This window comes from Diabrotica undecimpunctata, chromosome 3, assembly GCF_040954645.1.
Source record: "Diabrotica undecimpunctata isolate CICGRU chromosome 3, icDiaUnde3, whole genome shotgun sequence".
In the NCBI taxonomy this organism is placed as follows: Eukaryota; Metazoa; Arthropoda; class Insecta; order Coleoptera; family Chrysomelidae; genus Diabrotica; species Diabrotica undecimpunctata.
In genome coordinates, this window is record NC_092805.1 from 148611691 (window position 1) to 148634149 (window position 22459).

At 31.3% G+C, this 22459-nt stretch overlaps 1 protein-coding gene across 2 annotated transcripts; it reads right to left on the bottom strand.

Annotated features, from left to right (window-relative positions):
* Window positions 1–5441: 5441 nt before the first annotated feature.
* LOC140437525 (poly [ADP-ribose] polymerase-like) lies at window positions 5442–17410 on the bottom strand. 2 transcript variants are annotated; one of them, XR_011950388.1, is made up of 6 exons: window positions 15970–17410; window positions 14160–14682; window positions 12907–13721; window positions 11037–11273; window positions 9498–9748; window positions 5442–5819 (listed from the first exon to the last, which is right to left on the bottom strand). XR_011950388.1 is itself a non-coding variant. In XM_072527099.1 (5 exons), the coding sequence occupies exons 1-5, from the start codon at window positions 17267–17269 to the stop codon at window positions 9549–9551; spliced, it is 3075 nt and encodes a 1024-aa protein (XP_072383200.1). In that variant the 5' UTR covers window positions 17270–17410; the 3' UTR covers window positions 7012–9548. The 2 variants fall into 2 exon arrangements, 1 of the variants encoding a protein (XP_072383200.1); XM_072527099.1 differs by lacking the exon at window positions 5442–5819 and having other exon boundaries at window positions 7012–9748.
* Window positions 17411–22459: the final 5049 nt, after the last annotated feature.

Here is a 22459-nt window from a genome sequence, read left to right on the forward strand (position 1 = left end):
CGATGTCGGACGTCATGCGCAAGTCTGTCAGTAATTTCCACGATTCAAATTCATAATAGGCAACCTACATTACGCGGCTCAGAGTAGTGGGTCAGGCTCTAGACATTAGTAAAATCAATGAGTGTACTAACAGCACAAACTTTATAACTTAAGTTTAAATATAAATTGTGTGCTTATGTTACACTTTTCATCAGTACACGTAAATATAATGCCACTTACCTGTATTTTCTTAGTCCTATGGTAGCCATTCCTTCAATCCTGAGCCAGCATAAACACTAGGTTCACTATTATTTTAACTTAACACATTGGAAACGTTGTCAGCCGTACTAAACAGTTGTAGCATTTGCAAATTCTTTGGATATGTATTGAAATCCCCTCGTATTTGCTAAAGTAACGAGGAATACTTTCAGTGTATTTCTCTTTACTTTTGTACGTATTAAAACATCGAATTCTTTCAATTCATCTTAGCGTCACCGAGGTCGAAAGTAAACCATTTTAAAGTTTGTTTATATTTCACAAGATGCGTATATTTTGTCGGTATTCTTTGATCGAAGCCTCTTTTAGATTTTGCGTTTCCGTTCCCTTTGTAAGTGTTTTGTTTATACCAAATAAAGCGAATGAATTTAAAAGATAATTAGATCACTCTCGCTGAGGCGTTGTCAGCGTTGACAACTGCTTGCAGCGTTATGTCCAAATTTTTCATCGAATTTGTAATATCTTCGTCCTTTTTTTATGGAGAAAATGTGTACAGTTAATAATAGCAGTTTAATGTGTTCAATGTGTAGTTGAGTTTAAGTGAGGTTTGGAAGAATCGTTGTTTCCATCCCCGTTTTGTTTCTCCTTGGTTGTCATCCCAGGTTTTTTGGCAGTTTGGAGATGAATTTGTTCGTGTGTTCGTTAAGCAGAGGGTTTAAGTCCAGTTTCTACCCCCAGAAATTCCAGTGAAGCCTAGTTCTACCCCCAGAAATTCCAATGAAGTCCAGATTACAGAAAATTTAAAGTAGTTTAGTGAAAATCCAGGTAACTTTTTGTGTTTAATTTCAAAGTAAAGACAGACATTTTTTAGTAATAATGATTGCTTTCATTATTTGAAAAGATAATTTTTTATTTCTCACAGTTTATAGCAGAGAAACATTTGTAAGTTTTGTAGCAACAGAGTTTGTAAATGAATAGGACATATGTAAGCTTTTTTTCTTTATTATTTTGGTATAAATTTTTGTAACTATTAATATAGTATTTTTTTTGTGCCATCTGTATTTTGTAACTGTTTATGTCGAGACAGTACTAAATGTTTGATTTATTTCTCTAAACCATTTTTTTTATTTATTAAAAAAAGTTTATAACCCCTTTTTGGAGTTTCATTTAAAAAGATATATTTTTCATTTCTATTAATTATTTCAATAGTTACAACTAGTTGTTGTAATCGTTATACTTGTAACCGACTGTAAGCGGCGTCCATTTTAAATTGCTAGGTCATTCCTTTGTTTTTTTGTCCATTTGTTCCAGGAGATTCATATAAGTACCCCTTTGTTTCATTTTTGTAGTTGTCCCAATCCAATCCCCCTGTTTCATTTACTTATCCACGATCCCAGCTCTCCAAACAAACCCTGTGTGCCGTTCGCCTTAGTTTCGTTTATTGTGCTTGCCCTTCCACCCCAATAGTTTCTGTCCTCAACTTTCAACCCCCATAATAATACCGTATGTGGTAGGCAAAATATTAAGTTACACAGTCAATAACAACATCCAGAAAAACTGCCACTTGACTGATAGAAAAGTGGTGTAAGTCAGACTTACAGTCTGTCCCAAACCCTTCTTTCAGTGCGTCACTAATTTTGACGTCATATAGGATTCTAAGAATGTCGAGAATTGTTGCATGACATTTTAGTTAAATTTGACAGTTGCAGGATCGTAATCTGTCTTTTTCTAATTGAAAATAATTTAATGATTTTAATATTAGTCTTTGTTCTTTCTCGATATATCTCGGCATATTTAAAATATTATTATTATACAATAAATAAATACAAAATTAAATTTTCACTATAAAATGTCTGAAAATACTTATACTTTTTCCATTGTCAATTTGCCAAGCGTCGGCTTTTGAGGTTCTTTGATGTCGGTGCCGACCATTGGCGTGGAAATTAAGAAAAGGGATCAGTTATCAAACGCATATTTCAAGAAAAATCATATAATTTTTATTAATTTTTACATAATTATATTCAGGAAAATTTCTCAATTTTTGGGCAGAAATTGTTTAAACAATTTTTTAAACAAATTCAAAATATCACCTTTTGTGCTCCAAAAAATATTTTTTAGGTTTTTGGGTGACTCTAAATAAGATCTATGTCATTTTTCTCAAAAGTTAATAGTTTTGGAGATATAAGCGATTTAAAATCCGAAAAATGCGATACCTAATATGCATTTTCGAGGCTTGAAAAATATGTAAATGAGTATTTTTGAGATTCAAGAGTATCTAAACTAAAGTATCAACATTGATTTTGGTGAGAAATCGGAGCAATATTTTCCGTAGCAGAAAAAGGTGATCTTTTGAATTTGAATTGTTTCCGGCAAAAATGTCCGGCACCCTTCAACCTTCGATTTGTTTAAACGGGGCATTTTTGAATAGGACTCTTCAAAGGACAGAATCAATTTTTTTTTCAAATGGGAGCGGGCTCACAACACCGAATAAATAACAAATTAATTCTTTCAAATTAAAGCTTGTTAATTTTAGTGATTTATAAGAATATTGGACTTATTATTTAGTTTTTACATAAACCATAATATTTTTTTACAATTATCTGTAAATAATGGCTCATTCTGTCAGAAAATTTTAAAACATTGTCTATCCAGCAATTAAGATAGTCAACTGAAATTTAATTTTTAAACACGGCCTACTGTTAATGCACAAACAGGGTGAATCTTCAATATTTTGCTTCGAGTTAGAGATATCTGAAAAAGTTATTTGGAAAAGATGTTCCAAATATTATTTTAACCCCACATAACAAAGTTTTATGTCAAAATTCGCACTTTTACTTTTTTCATTAATTGAAGAGCTTATTTCCAGTGTCTTAAATCCAAAATTTCGATTTTTTAAATTTTCTTTTTTTAAACTTTATAGATTTCTTCAAGTCTAGAATAAAGTTATATGTACCAAAACAACTTCTTATTTACCATTTAAAAGTGCATATGAAAATTGTAAAATTGTATAATTTGTATGTTAAATTTGTATGAAAATCTGTAATTTCATGGATTTCATTATATGGATGTAAGACACTTTGGAAATAAGCTCTTCAATTGTAGTCAGGATTCTAAAACGGACAGTTGGCTGTCCCGAGATGCATCTTTAGACAGCCAATTGTAGATTTAGGATCGAGATTACAAATAATACTGAAAAACTAAAATTGCGAATTTTGTCATGAAATTTGGTATGTGCGTTTACAATAAGTGGAACAACTTTTCCAAATAAGTTTTTCCGATTTCTCTAACGCGAAGCAAAATATCGAAAATTTACCCTGTTTGTGGATTCGCAGTAAGCCGCGTTTAAAATTTAAATTTCAGATGACTATCTTAAAAAAATGTGCACTAACAACATGTATGACTGTGCAAAATGTCAAATCTGTATGTATTTTAGTAGCTGATATATAGAGTTGTCTTCATCTTAAATGCGACACACTGTATAATAATGAATACTAGTGTTCAAGATGCATCGCGATAGCTGTAAAGAAATTAATTATAAGGACTGAAAAGAATCGTCAGTGTGCCTGTAAAATTGTAAACTGTTCGCTGAATAACGTCTTTTGCAGCAGTGTCAATCCTACCCAATTTTTTATTTGGTCGCTTTCGTTTTAAGGAATGATCTGTAACAGTGCCTAATTTAATAATTGTATATATCGTCTTATACCCGATTTTTGTTAATATATGAATTCTCGAAACAATTGCATTATCAGCCATCCCAATATTTTCTTTTTTTAAACACTCATACATATTTAAAACTATTCTTTGGGATTGTACGTGCAAATCTTTATTTTTTAATTCCGGGCTGTCATTAAAATCATTTTCATTATTTATTGATAACACAGAAGTTGATGCATCTTGATCATTCGTTTCAAACGGTCTCCAAAATGCCATTCTAGAAAAATATAATATTACTTACCTTATAAACTCCATACATACTCCGCCTGTGATATCTGCTTCCAAATAGGAATATTTTATGGTGTCACCGAGCCAGACACACAGGTGTTGATTACGATTTATCGCTTTGCGATGCGCTGTTGTCATAATGCATGACTTTAAAATTACTGAATGTAACTTTAATATAACATATTAATATATCTGCAATTTTTCATGTTTCCAGGTAAGGTATAAAATCAATGAAATTTGGAAAAAAATAATACAATTCTTGTAACCGTTTTTGAGAACTTGGATTCTTAAAAGATGTCTGATTTCTTAAAAGTCGATCATTATATCTATAAGAGTATTACCGCTAAATTCACCAACATGGCAACGTCAAGATAGATCGAATGTTCAAATTCTCTCCAGACTACCTACTCTCCTACAATGTTGCCGATATTCGAAAATTACTTAGAGCATAAGTAATATATAAACGTTCACGGTTGCTTTAATTCATTAGTGAAGAGTCCATGGAAATATTAGTACCTAGTTAATTAATTTATAGATATATTTTTTGGGAATATGTTCATATCATTTTTTAAGAGTGTCGTTCTTTGACTAGCAATTGAATAATAGCGGATAGAGAATATTTTTTAAATATAACCTTAGGAATTTTAGGAAATATGTCTGACAACCTTGATTTGAAAGGCGGTCTCTTTGATACCAGAATCAGACATGTTTATGTTGGAAAATTATTAGTGGATGTACTATACCTGGAATGACAATTATCATTTTATCAATTGACATTGTGAAAGTACTGTCACGATCGAGACAATCTGCAACAAATTATATTTATGCGTATCATTGATTGGATATCTATTTAGCGTATTCTAAACTCCAACCAAACTCCTCCACAGACGTTTTTTTCTGTCACTTCTAGCTTAATGTGTTAGAGAGAATTCGATCAACTATGACGCACTGAAAGAAGGGTTTGGGACGAACTATACATTACAGCCTCTGTATGCTTAACCACGATAGTCATACATCCATGCTTACATCACAATTTAATTACGATATGAGTGGTTTCGCTTGCCGATCAAACCGGAGCTGCCATCTATGAGACAAGAGAAGACGTTTGACCCATTTTTCTTGCAAATAGTTTTGAATATAGACAAAACGAATATGAGCATAATAAGTAATGACAAATAACTGACTTACCACCACCACTTTTATTTTAACCGCTTCAACTGACAAGGGTCAAACAATTATGGAATTATGTTTCAAAATATAAATACCGTGAGTGTGGAAAGGATTTAGTAATCTAGTCTGTTTTTTATTAAATTTATTTATTGTCGTATCATAACATGCATATCAACAAAGAACAAAACTACAATAAACAAAACTATAATAATAAGACATATAAAAGATGAACTAATATATCATTATTTTACGTTATAATTAGGTACATTAGTAATAACAGTAGAAATTATAAAAAAAAACTGTTTCGTAAACAAAAACACAATAAAGAAACGTATCATGTATATTTCGGACACATTTCAAGAGATATTGATGTCTTGAAACTATTGATGGATGAAATAAACTATTAGTTTACTGTTTGCTAACTGGTGTCAGTTGTGAGGATTATTGGGATGTTGCAGAAGAAACGTCAGGAAGAAATAATTCCAAAACACGGAATGTTTATCCCTATAAACCTTAAAAACAATGATAAAAATAATAAACTCGATATTAATCATAATACAACAGTATAACATACCATGACTTACAACAAACTTGAAACTACATAAATATAAAAGTACAGCCATGTATTGCACAGCCATGTATTGCACAGTCAAATAATATCAACATTATAATATTTTAGAACTATAGACTATTTCTATATAAACCAGAATTTTTAAGTTGATATAAGCAGCAGCATATTGAATGAAATATTAACATCATTTAAATATAAAAATAAGATTAAACTATGTACTTATTACAATTAATACACAAGAATTTTAAAGAGAAAACGTTTAAAATAATACTATAAGCTGCGATGTTTTCCGGCAGGGATATTTGGAATGGATGACACTGAACCTACGTTCCCATCTTTTACCGTACTCTTCGTCCCATCGTCCCTCAGTCGACCTAGCAATGTGTCGTTTATACGCTCAATATTTATAACAAATCAAAACACATTAACAAATAAATATCCCATTATAGAAATGTAAAAATGATGGATTTCACGGGAAAATTTATGATAGGGACCTGTCTGGTAACTTACGTAAGTCATACGGAGGACATACTTCACGAGAAATAGGTATCGAGGTAAAAAGTCAAAACAAGAGCCAAAGTTTTTTAAATATACTAGGAGAAATTTTTGTATTATTGTGTTATAAAAAACTATAATTGTTAATTTGAATTTTTACCAAGTTCAAATCCATCAACTGTCACCCGAGATAATTGCAACAATTGTTTTGTATTATATTCAATAAATGTTACTAAATTTTGCCATAATGGCCGTAACTAAGATATAACACCTTGATAAGAAGGCTATTATCTGTCTATATAAGTGTGCAAAATTTCAAACAGATCGGTTTGTAAATTAAGGAGGTATTGTTAAACGTTTATTTAAGATATCAAAAATTTAAACACTGATTGCTGTCTACAATATGCTTCTAAAGTTATTTAACAAAGAGCAGTTTATTCTTAAATGTTAAGAGTGTAAGGAAAACTGAAAAACAAATATTTTGCAAAAAATATCTTTAAATAAGCCGTTAAAAAAGTGATGTTGGTTTACTAACAATATATGTCTGCGCAAATGATGGATTATGGCGCAAAAAACAACGTAATGAAAGAAAAAAGCAAACTCAGATTTCTTACTGGAGAAAAGATCTTGTATGTAGCCACTGCCAAATTTCTGATTGTACAATTTGCATTAAGATACCTACACATTGTACAATTTGCATTAAGACATCCTAAGAATGAGCAGACAAGAACATGTATTAAACAAATGAACGGGGTACTGTGTGATAGACAGATTACCAGAAATACAAAGAAGAGAATTTATAACACCTTGGTACGCAGTATAATGACCTATGGAGCAGAGAATTGGGTAATAAATAAACGAAACAGGTCCAAAATCACAGCAACTGAAATGGAGTTCATGAGAAGAAGCTGCAGAGTGACAAAAATGGATCGCATCAGAAATGAGGAGATAAAACGAAGAATGGCAGTAGAACAAGACATACTCAGCTACATCGAAGAAAAACGTTTAATTTGGTATGGACATGTGAGAAGAACAGATCATACAAGGTGGATAGCAAAGATTTCGGAATGGAGCCCAATAGGAAGGAGGAAAAGAGGTAGACCCCGAAGATCATGGAGGGATGAAGTGGACGAGGCCATGGAAAGACGAGGCCTTAGAGATGGAGAATGGCAGAACAGAAAGGACTGGAGACGTTGGCTGAAAGAAGGAAGGCGGCGACAGCTGTAAAAATCCTTATATAGATAGATAGAAAAATGAGATAGTCGAAGCCCTAATAATAAAATCCGCATCTTAAGTGTTCTTTTATAGTTACACGACCGAGGTGCCGTTTTATTAAACAATTGGCACCCAACGATCTAGATGGTTGCTTTATTGGTACACGCTGGCGCCCAACGTGGGGCTCGATGGTTTATCTAAAGACAGTTTTAGCAAAAATAATTTGTTGTTTTTCTTCTTCTTCAAGTGCCCTCTCCGCTACGGAGTTTGGCAATCATCATTGCTATTCGTATCTTTGAAGCTGTTGCTCTAAATAATTGGTTAGATGTGCACTGGAAACAGTCTCTTAAATTGCGCAGCCAAGATATACGTCATCTCCCCACGCTTCGTTTGCCCTGAATCTGTCCTTGGATAATTATATATATATATATATATATATATATATATATATATATATATATATATATATATATATATATATATATATATATATGTATATGTAAAATTGAAAATAATATTGGTTTTGCTCTTAATATATTTCAAAGTATAAAATATAATAATTCAAAATATTTCAACTGATAAACTATAAAAGATATTTCGAAGAAATGAAAGTCCATTATCTTTGGATTACCTGTAGTAAACAAAATTTAAAGATATGCATAAATTATTTTCTTTGTAAAATATATTTGAGTGAACGTAGTGAAATAATCGAACAATGCGAGTGGATTTTCCAAATAGACTTGTACGCCGATACGGTGAATAAGACAATAGAATCGAAATATTTAAAATTTATAATTCTCCGTTAGTTTTTAAGAATTTGTAGAAACGATTAGCATGTTAATAGTTTTTAGGAAAGTTATAATTGTAGGTAAAATTGTTGTTTGTTATCTAAATGGTAGATGGAGATAAATATGACGAACTTTGATTGGCGGAGATTGGAAAAAGTGGGATATTTATGTAGGAATGAGAGTTTGAGAGTCTGTGAACAGACTGATAACTACAAAAGTAGATTATTTCTTGAGATGTATTACATTAACAAAAATAAAAACACTTTAAATTATAAAACGGACACTGGACAGTTAAGTAACATATATTGTAACATATTGAACAAAATTTATAAATATTCAAAATAGCCAACATTCATCTTAATAACAACTAACCTTAATAATTCATCAAAGAAATATTATTCTTCTTACTTTTCTTTTATTGTTATTTTTATTTTTACATTTGAAATAATTTTAATTTTTTATCGTATAGCTGTAACGAACGTGCTTAAGACAATTTAATCTTGACATACAATTTTTCAAATACTTCAATGTCATTTTTTATTTGCGAAATCTTTTAAATTCTGTAAGTGTTTTAAAATGTATTTGTACGCCATTTTTTGTAATGTTCAAATTGTTTTAGTTTACTCCTGAAGAAGCTGTTAAATAAATGGCGAAATATTGAGTAATTAAGAAAAAAGAAAGATTTTTATTACAGACCACTTTACCCGATAATTTGACGTATTTATAAATTATTTTTTGGTCGAAATAATCTTTTCTAATATATATGTATATATATATATATATATATATATATATATATATATATATATATATATATATATATATATATATATATATAAAGCTTTATTATCAAGATTTGTTACAAAAAATGGTTTTTTTGTAATTATCTCGGCAAATTGTTGATGGATTTGAATTTAAATAATAAATATTCAAATTAACCGTCCTTTTATAACACAATAACTTCTCAATACAAAAATTGCTCGTGATATAATAAAAAAATACTACAGGTAAAAAAATACATTTTCGAAATTTGGCCTTTGTAAAAAATAGGTACGATCTGAGTATTTTGATACGTATTTTTCATTAATTATGCCCTCCTATGATTTAAAACTCATAGGTACCTGTAATATTTTTTATTCATCAATCTATTTTTCTAATCTGTTTTTTTCTCACTAATATACGGGATGTTTAAAGTCGAAACGCATCTTCACCAAGTATTTTATGTTCACTTGCGCTACATCGTAAACAATGTATTCATTGTAGAGCAAAGAAGATGTAGCTGCTGCTAGCTGATGGACACCTTTTCCAGTCGGTACCACAATATTACCAATTTTTTGGACATAATTTGGATCAGGATGAGTTCTTCCTAAACCTGAAATTAAAAAAAATAAATATGGTTAATTGATTTGAATACAAGCTATTATTTCTAAGTAAATACAAATGCTAAGTTTTATTTTTCCAGTCAAATCTCGATGCTTGTAACACGCTGAAGAATAAATTGTATAATTTGTTTTATCATTACTTCGAATTACTTCATCCCATCGAAGCCACCTTCATCCCAAAAAACGAGTCATCATATCAGATAAGATTTCCTTAGTAAATTACTTACTGAATATTAGATTAAAATAATTTCAAATATTGGCTTCATTGAATTTTATAGGGGTGAAAATTTAAATTCTTTTTTAAAATATGCTGGATACTGGCACGAGACAAATTTAGCACTTGTGTATGTTTGCCAAGTGAACGCCGAGGGTTACGATTCACAGCACGTCGAACTCTCTCAATATTGGGAGGAGTTCGAATAGCTTTTATTCTACAAGGCAAGATTGTGAGTAAGAGAGGCCCTGGACGTAGACGTACATCCTGCCTGTCCGACATTAGGAAGTGGACTGGTCTAACGTAAACAAATCTATTTCGAGCTACTGTGAATAGAATAAGATGGGTTAATGTGGTCGCCAACATCCCTAGAAGATAGACACATTTAGAAGACACAAGAAAAAAAAAAGATAGACAACCTGACACTGAAGAATATTGGAAAGAGTTTAAGAAAAAAGTAATAAACTCAGCAATAAAAACCATAGGCAAAAAAAGAAAGCAGGAAAGGGTGAAATGATACAATTAAGAATTTTTGATGAAACACGACGGAAAATAAATAAAATGTACTGAAGTGAAAAAAACTCGAAAATGATAAGATACAGAAAATTAAAAAAAAAAACCTTTAAAGGAACGACCTAAGAGCAGCTCATAAATATCTTCGAAACAAGGAAGAATATATATATGAGAAGAATAGAAATTCCGAACAAATTTGTGTAGAGTCCCAGAAGGACAAATACCTAATTAGAGAACCACCCAATATTTAACAAAAATAAAATTAGTTTGGAAAACCCATTTTCAAGATCTGCTAGAAACACAATTTTACTCTTAAGGAGGTTAAACAAGCAAAACTGGCGCAAAGAAACAAAAAAGTGCCATGCTGTGTAAATTACGTATGAATACAGATGCATTAAAATTATAACTAACATATGGGCAAAATTAGTCTAATATAGAAAATAGGAGACAAACTTAAATGTGAAAATTTTTGCTGTGTAATCTTTTTATGCTCATCTTATAAAATCTTAAAATTGTACAAAGAGTTAACAGATTTAAACTAAATAATTTACCTCTGCAGCTGTTCATTCCTTCAGGTAACTTTCTAATGTTATCTGCATCCAACCTATCGTACATGTTTCCTAATGCGACATCACAAAGTAATGCTAATCCTATGGGGTTTAGTCTGTTAGCAAAGCAGTAATTGGCTGACTTAGATACCATATCAGCAAAGTAAATACCTTTTCCAAACATTGCGCCACTGTTGGGAGCTTCCGCAGGAGCTATTCGAAGTCCTTGCGATAAAATACCTAAAAGAATTTAAAATGGTATGATAATATAAACTATTTTCAGCTATAATTGAAGAGACTGAGAAGAGAATGACACACAAAAAATCTATGTGTTCGTATAATGATATGTGTACTACTTGCGATAAGCTTTTCTTTACTCCTTAAATCCGTTACAGATGAAAATGAAAGAGCAAACCTTGATAGTGAAAAATTTGAACATAAACAATTAGCAGAGTTCGCTTATCAAGAGAAAAAGAAAGATAAACTGGCATGCAAACTTAATCCAAATTTGGTGGTCTTCAGTTTTGACCTACAAAAATGTTTACCCACTCCCTACTTTAAAAGCAGCATTTCATTCTTTAAAAAAAATTGTGGACTCTGAACCTTACCATTTTTGAGACGCAAGGAACTCAGCTAAATGCTATCTATGGAATGAAACTATAGCTCAAAGAGGTGAGCAAGAAATTGCTTCGTCTTATATCTACTTAAATAGTTTTCCCTCTCATATAAATAAAATCATTATGTATAGCGACTGCTACCCTGGGCAAAATCGAAATATTTTACGATCAGTTATGCTTCTTACCGTTATTAAACATTCCAAACGTCAAGGAAGGGAGATTAATATTTATCACAAATTTCTAGTACCCGGACACACTCACATGGAAGCAGACACTATACATGTTGCAATAGAAAAAACTAAAAATTCTACTACTGCAAAGATAGATATTCCTAGAGACTGGGCTAACCTTATTCGACTAACACCCAGAAAACCACCCTTTTTTGTTCATGAAATGAAGCAAGAAGGATTTCTTTGTTTTAAATCATTATTATCTGGCAAATTTAAGCATTAAAAAACCAATAGTCAAGCACAATCAGTAGTGTGGTCTAAAATAAGGCTTATTTACTATTCAAGTGAAAATCTTGATGTGACGAAATATACAAAACTCCTTTACCGACGATGAGCCTTATAAAACATTGAGGTTATTAAGAACAAGAACTAGAAATTCTGGAAGTACTCCTTTGTTACCAATTTCTGATATACCATTGAGCATACCAGCGAATAAATCACAACATCTGAAGAACATGTTACCTTAGGTTGAGGAGATTAGTCGTCTGGATTACCTTCAGTTTCTTAATACTTTAACTACATCACTAACTGTAACAGATAACTTTATTGCAGATGAGGAGTACGATCAAGATAATGAGATATAATATTAGCATTGTAATCCTACTAATTGTGACCATGTTTTTATAAAATAAAAATTATTGCAATTTTATTATTCCTTAATTGGGCCAAAGTCACACTTTGGTTTATTTTTTTATATTCTAAAAGGGCCAATGTCATATTTGCTATAACAAAAAACAAATGTGGGCCAGTTTTACTGATTCCAAACATTCCGTAATCGATGTAAGAACGACAAGACAAAAAAACAGTGTTGTACTATAAAAAATATTAGTAATAACTATGTAGATTATTCTGTACAAGAATCTTCCAAAGCAGTTTCCCAAAAACAGCATTTGATGACTTTGGCCCTTTTAGAACCATGCTCCAAGCTTCGGTTGTATATATTTTATACATCTGAAACAAACCAATTCCAAAAAGGGAGAAAGGTATTAAATATCAAACAAATTTGTGAGCTGTAACGGGACTTACCTGCAAAGTTTGTCACTCTGGAACCATGCCACAAAAGCTTGTGATTATGCATTTGTGAGAATTTGTTAAATCTTTCTTCCTCTCCCTGTCTTTTTATGGTGTAAACTTCTTCAACAATCAATTTGTATTGATTATGAGTAACTGTATGTGTAAACTTCACGTAATCTTGAATAATCCGAAATTCTCTAGAGTTTTTATCAAGTATGCCGATTTCTGTATTTAGTCCTTTGTAGTAGTCGTCTACACCTTTGTTTGCAGTCTGCATTAAGTTATATGCGATTTCAAGTTCCAGTAAACTATTCAGCATTTCGACTTTTTTTTTAATAATATCTTCATTATCCATTACTGGAGGAGTACCCAATCCAAACGAATGAGGGATAAACGTAAAAAATCTATTAGATGCATCTATGAATAGGGCACGGTCTGCTTTAGCGGAGACTAACGTTTGTAGCTCACTTAGAACCCCAAAAGCTTTCTCCATTTGAGCTTTACTCAATTTTCCCAATGGCATCTTCTGGGTGTCTAACTCAAATTCCAGCATGAGTTTTTGCATAGCATTTATGTCAAATATCATCTTAAGTAAGTCTTGAACAGAAGTTGGTAAGACAGAAGGCGTTTCTGAAATTTCATACTTTTTAAGATCTTCAGCAAAATCGACATCAATTGGATACATCATATTGGGCTGCTTTTTAAAGTTATGTCTATTATCCCAATCGTTTCCGGTTTTTTTTTTGTATTGCTCAACAAAGAAATTCTTGGCTAAGTCTAATGTATAAAAAGGCAATGTTTGACGATCTCCAATATTTGTACCAATTCTAAAAGAAAGTAAATGAGTATATAGGAGTAAAACAATTTTAGGTAAGTTTAATAGACTTTTCGGAATGTGGAACGTTTTGTAATGTGTCAAATAAATGTATCATCATTTTCTCTCATCTTCCATATTCATCGGCCTTAGTAGTGGACCCATGCGACTACTTCCTATTCTCAAAAAATAAAAATAAAAAAAAAACTGATACAAGAATAGACATTTCCTACGTTTTAGGAAGTAAGGACTGCATAGCTAGAAGAGTTCAAGAACAACTTTTTTAAAAAACCTCTTATAGCATAAAATTACTATAAAGTGGTATTTATACCGCTTATATCTCTCTAGATTACACAGAAAATGTTTCTGTGTATTTAACAGTGTGTAATTTACAGAAAATTTTAACAGAGTATTTAAAAATTATTGGTTTATTAGTAATATGAATGCTTACCTGCCCCAAGCTTGAAATACCCAATAGGAATGAAGTGAGTCCTGTTCAAGTAACTGCAATTTGTGGTAGCTGTTTTTTCCTAGCTGAATGTCAGTAAGACCTAACACAACTGTATACTTTGTATCACCCTCTTCGTATACATGTGCACGATCTACCAAATTTGATTCAGGATCAACAGCAGAACCTCCCTTCAGTTTAATAGTAACCTTAGCTGGCCCTGATTTACTATAAATACTTTTGTATTGAACAGTATCCTTTTTTGGTAAACGATCAGTAGGATCTGAACCCCACTCGCAAATGCTTTTCTCTATAATTAAGTCAGCTATTTTACCAACATTGTTTTTGGCTTCATCTAGAAAATCATCAGGCACTACATGAATATCAAACTTCTCTGCTTGTTGCATTCGCATGTTCATTTTCTCCACTTCTTGTGTAGTGGAAATAATGGCTGCCACTTTCTCATCAATTTTTGTAATAAGCTTTCCACCCATGGATAATATTTGTTTTTTAATTTCATCTTTACCTAAAAACCAACATTATATCATATACACTGACATGACCAGTAATGTTGCCTCCATATTTCTATCGCCCATCAAAAAAGTGGTATAAATGTTTAAGAAATTCTAGTAGCTGCTGTCCAGGGACATAGATGACAGGAAGTAACAAAGCAATCAAGGATTGAGTACAACACAGCATAAGCCATCTGGAAACATACTTTCATAGATAGATAACAACTAGTGAAAGTCCATCAAGAAGTCCAATCGGCAAGCACAAGAGGCTCAGAAAGGAAAATGTTTAACTATCTATTGAAGCAAGGCATAAGCCCAAAAGAAGATTGATAGGAAGAGCTAAAACTCATCTGCACAGGAGTAGAGAGGTCTATGAGGTAAATGATATCTTTATCCACAATATGCTTCTAGCTAGAAGATTGCATATCATTAAGTGTACAGAGCTATCTGTGATTTACAATCCAATAGTGACTGAATGAAATGTTGAAAACCTCTACCAGACAAATATTACTAATAATTATTGCCTTCAAGAGATGATGGTACCTTCAAAAGATATCAAATCAATGGTGACAATTAAACATAATTTTTAAATACAGTAGACTCCCTCTATAACGAGAACTGAAATGACAGACTAATTACCTCATTATAAGCCGATCTCGTTATATCAGACAATCATAATACTGTGCATACATATGAATCTGTAGTTTTCTAAACCATTAACTTCCTATAGTGAAGCCATTCGGAGCAATATAAGATGTTAATAAATATTATTTGAATGACGTTTTTTAAAAAAAGTTATTTACTTTTATTGTCAATGAAATATATTAAAACATAAAAGAGTTGTTTAAAATAAAAAGCTGTACTTATATTTTTTTCCAACTACATAATGTATAAATCGTATTTTCAAGGATAACATAAACTATTGCTTCTGCAATTTTAAGAACTCTGTTATTTTTAACTGCTTTAAATGGTCCAGTATCATTCTATCATATATTTTCTAAAGATGTGAAACAGTTGTATTTATTCATTGTAAAGAAGTTTATTGCGGGCTGCAGTTAAGTTTATTGAGGGGCTGTTTGAAAAGGTATTTATTTATAGCCACGACCGGACTAAAAACGTAAAAAACACGTTTTTGGATCTTATTTTCTCTCGTTATAACCAAATTTGTTTCGCTATAGACGGTTATAGTTCAACAGAAATTTCACGGGACATCTAATGTATCTCGTTATAAGCGAAACCTCGTAATAACCGTGTTCGTTATAGAGGGTGTATACTGTATTATATAACACAATATGTCTCACCTTTTGGAGGTTTGCCCACAATAACAAAAAGCATGTCATACAAAGCTGGAGGTTCCTTGTTGACTCTTGGTTTGAAATAATTGGTTTCATTTTTATCACTTGTACTAGGCAATTCACTTATTATTATTCTAGTTCTTGGCTCATAAATATAATCAGCTAGTTTCTTTGTTAAAAGTGCAGCCGGCACTGTAAACTGTTGTCTTGCAGGTTCTTTTTCTGAAGCATCACACTTTGCCCATTCTGATAATCTACCTGAGCACATATAACCACCATTTTCAAATACAAGTTGGCCTTTGCACTTTATGCAAGGGAGTAGTGCTCCAAATGTCATTGCATCTGCTAGCCTATCTAGCATCGCTACCTTGTCTTCAGGCACAACCTGTTTATTAACTTCCAGTAAACTTTTTAGATCTTTTGCTGTTAATTTACTTAATTTATCTCTATAGTCAAACATAATCTTATTTTGAGCTTTGTAGAGTTTTTTATCATCCTTGTTTAATTCATTTTGAGATGTGTTTGAAGTAGTAGATTCTATTTTTACTTTCTTTATTTCTGGATCATCAGGATTTACAGCATATAACTCTTTTAAAACCAAATCTTGATCCTCTGGTTTTAAAACCTTAAAGCCTGGTAATTTGTCAGCAGCTTCAAAATAACCCAAATCTTCCCTTAATGCAACAAAACAAGTAACATGGTGCCACATATCCTGCCCATCAAATTTTTTTCCAACTTCTGTATCATAATTTTTCTTAGAAATTCGTATTTCATTTTTAAGAATCTTATGAAGACACCCACGGCACATAGCTCTTCCAGATTTTGCATATTCTATTTTAAAGTCTTTTAACGCTTTCTGTTTTTGTTTAATAGCTATACCAGCGCCTCGTTTCTTTCCTGTAAGAATTGTATCCGGAAGAATATGAAATGAAGATGATTCAACTCTTTTTTTTATTTTATTTTGATCAGATATTTTCAATGACTCAAAATTATAAATATCAACGGTGTTTTTTGGTCTTTGCTTCTTGAAGAAGCATCCAAAATCATACCAGTATTGGACTTTATTATCATCTTTTAAATCTTGAACACTGACACCAAGACGTAAAGCACCTTTTGGAATTGTATTCCAGCATCCTCTGCATGTTACGCTTGTAGTAGAGTATTCTGCTAGGTATGGATATTTTCTGCTAGCAAAGGCTGCTGATGTAGATTGGTGTTGCTTGAATGGGTGTCCCCTGTAACTCCAGTTATAAGTATCAGACATATAATCGTCATTATCACTATCATACCAGTTCCAATAGCTCATTTTTAACACAACATAAACGTAGAAACTAGAAATACCACCTAGACGTTGAAAAACTAAACACTGCAGAAAAAAATTAGTTTAAGTTTAAAAAAAGTAACGTTTTTTTTTAAATGTTTATATCCTTTGTTTGTAATTGTATATTCCCTCTAAAATAATGACAATGACATTGACAGGGTTCAAATCTTCTTTATAGTATTTCTGTTCTGTGGTATTGGCCTGGCTCTGGCAGTTGCATAAGTAAGCAATCAAAAAAAAAAACAGAAAGAAGAATAGTACTGGCACAGAATAATAAAACAACATAAAACAATCACAGTATGCCCACTCTGCTGTCAAGATAAATAGGTGGAATACGTGCAAGTTTTAAACCTCAGGATGGACATGGACATGGATAAGACAATTTATATTTAAATGGGAATAAGCCACAATTAAAGGTTAAAATACGTTTATTAAAATAAACGTATTTTAACCTTTAATTGTGGCTTATTCCCATTTAAATATAAATTAATTTAAAATGCCACAAGAAAATAGCTTCAGAACAAGCTTCATATGGATAAGACAGTAGTAAAGGGGTTAATTTTAACAACGAGCTCTATCAACTGTATAAGGAAACACCACTGTCAGACTTCATTAGAATACAAAGATTGCAATGGGCCGGACATGTGATACGAATGGGAGAGGATAGGCTACCAAAACGAGCACTGAACGCCAGAATGCAGGGAAAGAGACCAGTTGGAAAGCCAAGAAAGCGCTGGGAAGACACAGTAAGCAGCGACGCACAAGCACTTTTAGGAGTCCGTGTATGGAGAAGAGCAGCCACAGACAGACAAGGGTGGAGGCAAAAAATAAAGGAGGCCAAGGCTCACTTTGGGCTGTAGTGCCGTAGAAGAAGAAGAAAGGGGTTAATTTTGCATTTTGCTCTTATTGTGCTAAACATATAAATGTTAGTTTTGGTACTGATGCGCTGTTGATAAACACGCTAATAGCAAAATCCGGCAGAAGTATAGAGAAAGTGCCGATGAAGTTGGCTATAAACGTCATGTCAAATTTGTATTTGCGGTATTGCCATGTCCTTATTATGTATATGTTTTATGCCTCAAATATGCTTTGAAACAGTACATTTTTATTATATTATTTTATGAAATCGGGTATTTTTAAAAAAAATTTAAATTTATATGAAACACGAACGAATGAATATTTGTTTTTTTTTAAATAAGTTGCAGTTAGTTATTAGAAAAAAATTATAATTGGCCTTTGGTAGATTACCAAATAAACTTGGCAAAACTGTCAAGATTTTGAAAACCCTAGTTGCCAGATTGCAACAGATGTTTAGCAGATTTCAATTTTATGACCATTTTCTTATAATTTTGGGATGAAATAATGAAATTGTACCTGAATACCGTCTTGTTAATGTATTAGCTAGTTACTGGAACTTGTTCAGATCGTTACTACATTTAAATAGTGTGAATTTGTGTATTTTATATACAAAATTTAAATTAAAAATAATGCCTACAACAATTGTTGAACCAGAAAGGGTGTTAAATGTACAAAAAATGCGGGAAGAACGTTCTAGTTTTAGCGATTTCAGTTTTATAATTGCGTTTGACGCTTTAGTGTGGTGCGTAATTTGATTAAAAATAATATCCTTAAATTAAAGTTAATTTAAATTATAATAAATTAAATTTAAATTAATTAAACTTGTTTTAAAAACTTGTTTTAAAAAAGAATGTTTAGTAACATCACAGAATACTGATTAGTATTCTGTGGTAACATTAATTAATATTATATCGCATATATTTCGTGCTTTATTTGTGATATGGCAACACCGGCAAATTCAAATCTGTCCGTCATTTGTAGCTAACTTCATCGGCACTTTCTCTATACTTTTTTTGCCCAAAAGGCATATGGACATGGACAACTGGACAAGGCTAAAGGCATGAAAATCCCAACCAAAACTGTAATTTGATCGTATTACCATCAAATAAGTGTCTATATTCTTTGGTATTACTAATAAAGCTGAAGATCAAAGAAAAGGTAAGTCATAACGTTTATATATTTGAATTTTCAGTTTGTTATATTTAAAAAAAGATTTAGCTGAAATCAGATTATGCGCTTTCCTTGTAGAGCATAATCTACCATTTACAATTATGGATCATTTACCCGATCTCTTGAAAACTATGAATCCAGATGTGATTAAGGAGTTGAAATGTGCTAGGACAAAAAGCCAGAATATAGTCGAAAAAATAATAGTTATAGTTTTGAGATTTTATGTGAAGGTTTAGGACGAAAAAATTTTTTTCTAATAATAGATGAATCAACTGATCCTTCCACCACGAAGCATTTACGTTTAGTCGTAAGGTATGAAAAAAACTATGTTATTCAAGATTACTTTCTGTCTCTCATACCACTAGCCTCAGCAGATGCAAATACTCTTTTTCAAGTTGTGCTAAGTTTTTTTGTTGAACACAATATTCCTTACAAGGATAATCTCATTGGTTTTGCATCTGATGGAGCTAATGTTATGATGGGTACTAAACATTCTTTCATGACTCTTTTAAAAAATGAAATCCCTGAAATTTTTATCATGAAATGTATATGTCATTTTTACCACTTGAGTGCATCTTACGCATGCGAAAAATTGCCAAGATTTGTTGAGGACTTAGTGCGAGATATTCATAATTATTTTTCTTCAAGGCCTAAACGCATTTCTCAATATAGAGAATTTCAATCATCGGTTATGTTAAATTTCATAAAATATTACATCCGTCCCAAACTCGCTGGCTTTCCGTACATGCTGCAGTATCACATATATTGGAACAGTATAATGCCCTGAAGTTATTTTTCACAGATGCTGTTCAAAATAACGAATTACTTGCAGCTGAAAATATCTTAGTTAAACTTAATGATGTTACTACTCTTTTATTTGTCATTTTTATATTTCGTATTACCCTTATTTAATAACATAAATAAAGAAATGCAATCACAGTCAATAAAATCCATTTAGTGTATTCCAAAATCTGTTCAACTTTAAAAACATTGTTCGACTGTTTTTTAAAAAGAGCAAGTATTTTGGACAAGTCAATCGAAAACATTGATTTTAGAAATTCTAGAAATTATTTAGATCTTGAACAAATATATTATGGCGCGAGAGTACAAAATATTTTTCATAATCATACAGATTTAACTCCAGAACAAAAACATTTATTTCAATTGAGATGTCTTGACTTCTACATTGAAAGTTGCAACCAAATTGTTAAAAGAATGCCCTTAGAAAGCAATAAGCTAAAAGAACTGTCTCTATTATAGGTCCCGCAAAAGTTAAATCTGGTGAAATTTCATCTATTGCGCATATGTGTGGCTTATTCCCTGGATTAGTCCTATCCTCGACCTCTACCAATATTCCAATGCAGGCAATGGCGTTTTCTCACTTAAAAGTTTCATTTTCAACCTTCTATCTTTGCCACAGTCCTCAGCAAATGTTGAGCGAATATTTTCTACTGTGAATATACTTAAAACCAAACAGAGAAATCGGTTATAAACAGAAACAATAACAGATATTTTACACGCTAAAAGATATATAGCTGGAGAAAACACCTGTTATAATTTTGAAATTGGAAAATCACTAATTTACAAAATATCAAGATCGTTGGTATGAAAAAGAAAATGAATAGGCTTTACTGATCATTTTTTATTTTGTTTTTTAAGTTAATAACTCTATTTCTCTGTTTTGGATGAAAAGTCTTTTGTTATAAATCATCTTTATAGGAATTACTCAGTTAAGAGTTTATATTTTAATCAGTTTGAGTTTATATTTATATATTTTTTTCTTAATAAGTGTTGATTGTTTTAGAGAAAAGTGTCTGATTTGTTTAAGATATAATATCTTCTGTTACTGTATTTATTTATTTTACTGTTATTTCAATGTTTCATTTAGTTTGAGATTATATTATATGATTTGAGAATTATATTATATGGTTTAAAATGAACATGACAAATAAAGTTTTTAAGTCCTCTTTTTTTTCTCTCGTCTACTTATACTTAGTAGAATCCAGACCTTAATAATATAAATATGTAGTATATGTACTCAATATGAATGTGACAACAGAGATAAGCCTTGTACTTCCCACTTCGTTACTGTTAAATGTTACTGCCCATGGTACAATGAACACATTATATTCATTGTACCATGGTTACTGCCAGCCAAGTGCCAACGTGCCAGCAGTGCCAACCTTCTCGTTTTAAGTTCACTATCTCGGTTCTCATTTTTTAATATTAAGTGATTTTATTTTTAGTCAGTTATTTAAATTAGTTGTTTATTCGACTAATTATTGATATTGTACTACAGGTTGAAATAAACTCAAATGTAAGTAAAAACATTGTTATGTTAGGTGTAGAATTTCATTATTCTCAGTATTTATTAGGTAATTTTTAATTCTTTTGTTATATTATCCCTTTGGGCAATGAAATCACAGTTTTTGCGACAACTGTGGGTTTATTCTCCAGTTAATATCATAATAGTTGAAATACCACAAAAGCTTAACCCCTTAACGTACACATTAATTTTGAAGTTATGGTCAAAAAATAATCGAATTTTTTTTTTAGTAAAAATGTTTTATTTTGGTTATAATTGAATAAAAAAAATATTTTCAATGGCGTAAAACCTTTACTTTTCGTGGGGGGAGGGGTGTACGCAAATCCGTTGAAATTTAAAAATTTTGTTTAGACGAAATACTTTGAATAGGTAAATAGTAGTATGATTTATATGAACAATACAAATATTCCAACATATTTTATTGACACACACACACACACACACACACACACACACACAATATTGTATTTTAGATGAATTATAATGAAATTTAGTAAAACAAAAAATATACACATAACTCTAACCTACCGAATATTATATGCAAAATTTACTTACCAAACAATATAATATGTTAAAAATAAGGCACAAATTAGTTCAAATGCAAAAAACAATAAATATCGACTTCAGACGACTTTACACCGGCAAGACAGAAGGCTTGTATCAAAACAAAAGTTCGACAATAATATCGGTTATAAATGATGATGACTGCAAATTGCAAGTTAGGAGATAATAAATATATTTTAAAGTAACTCAATACTGACTGAGTCATCTATTTTATAATAGAAAAATAATTTAGATATATGCTTACATATGTCTCTTTA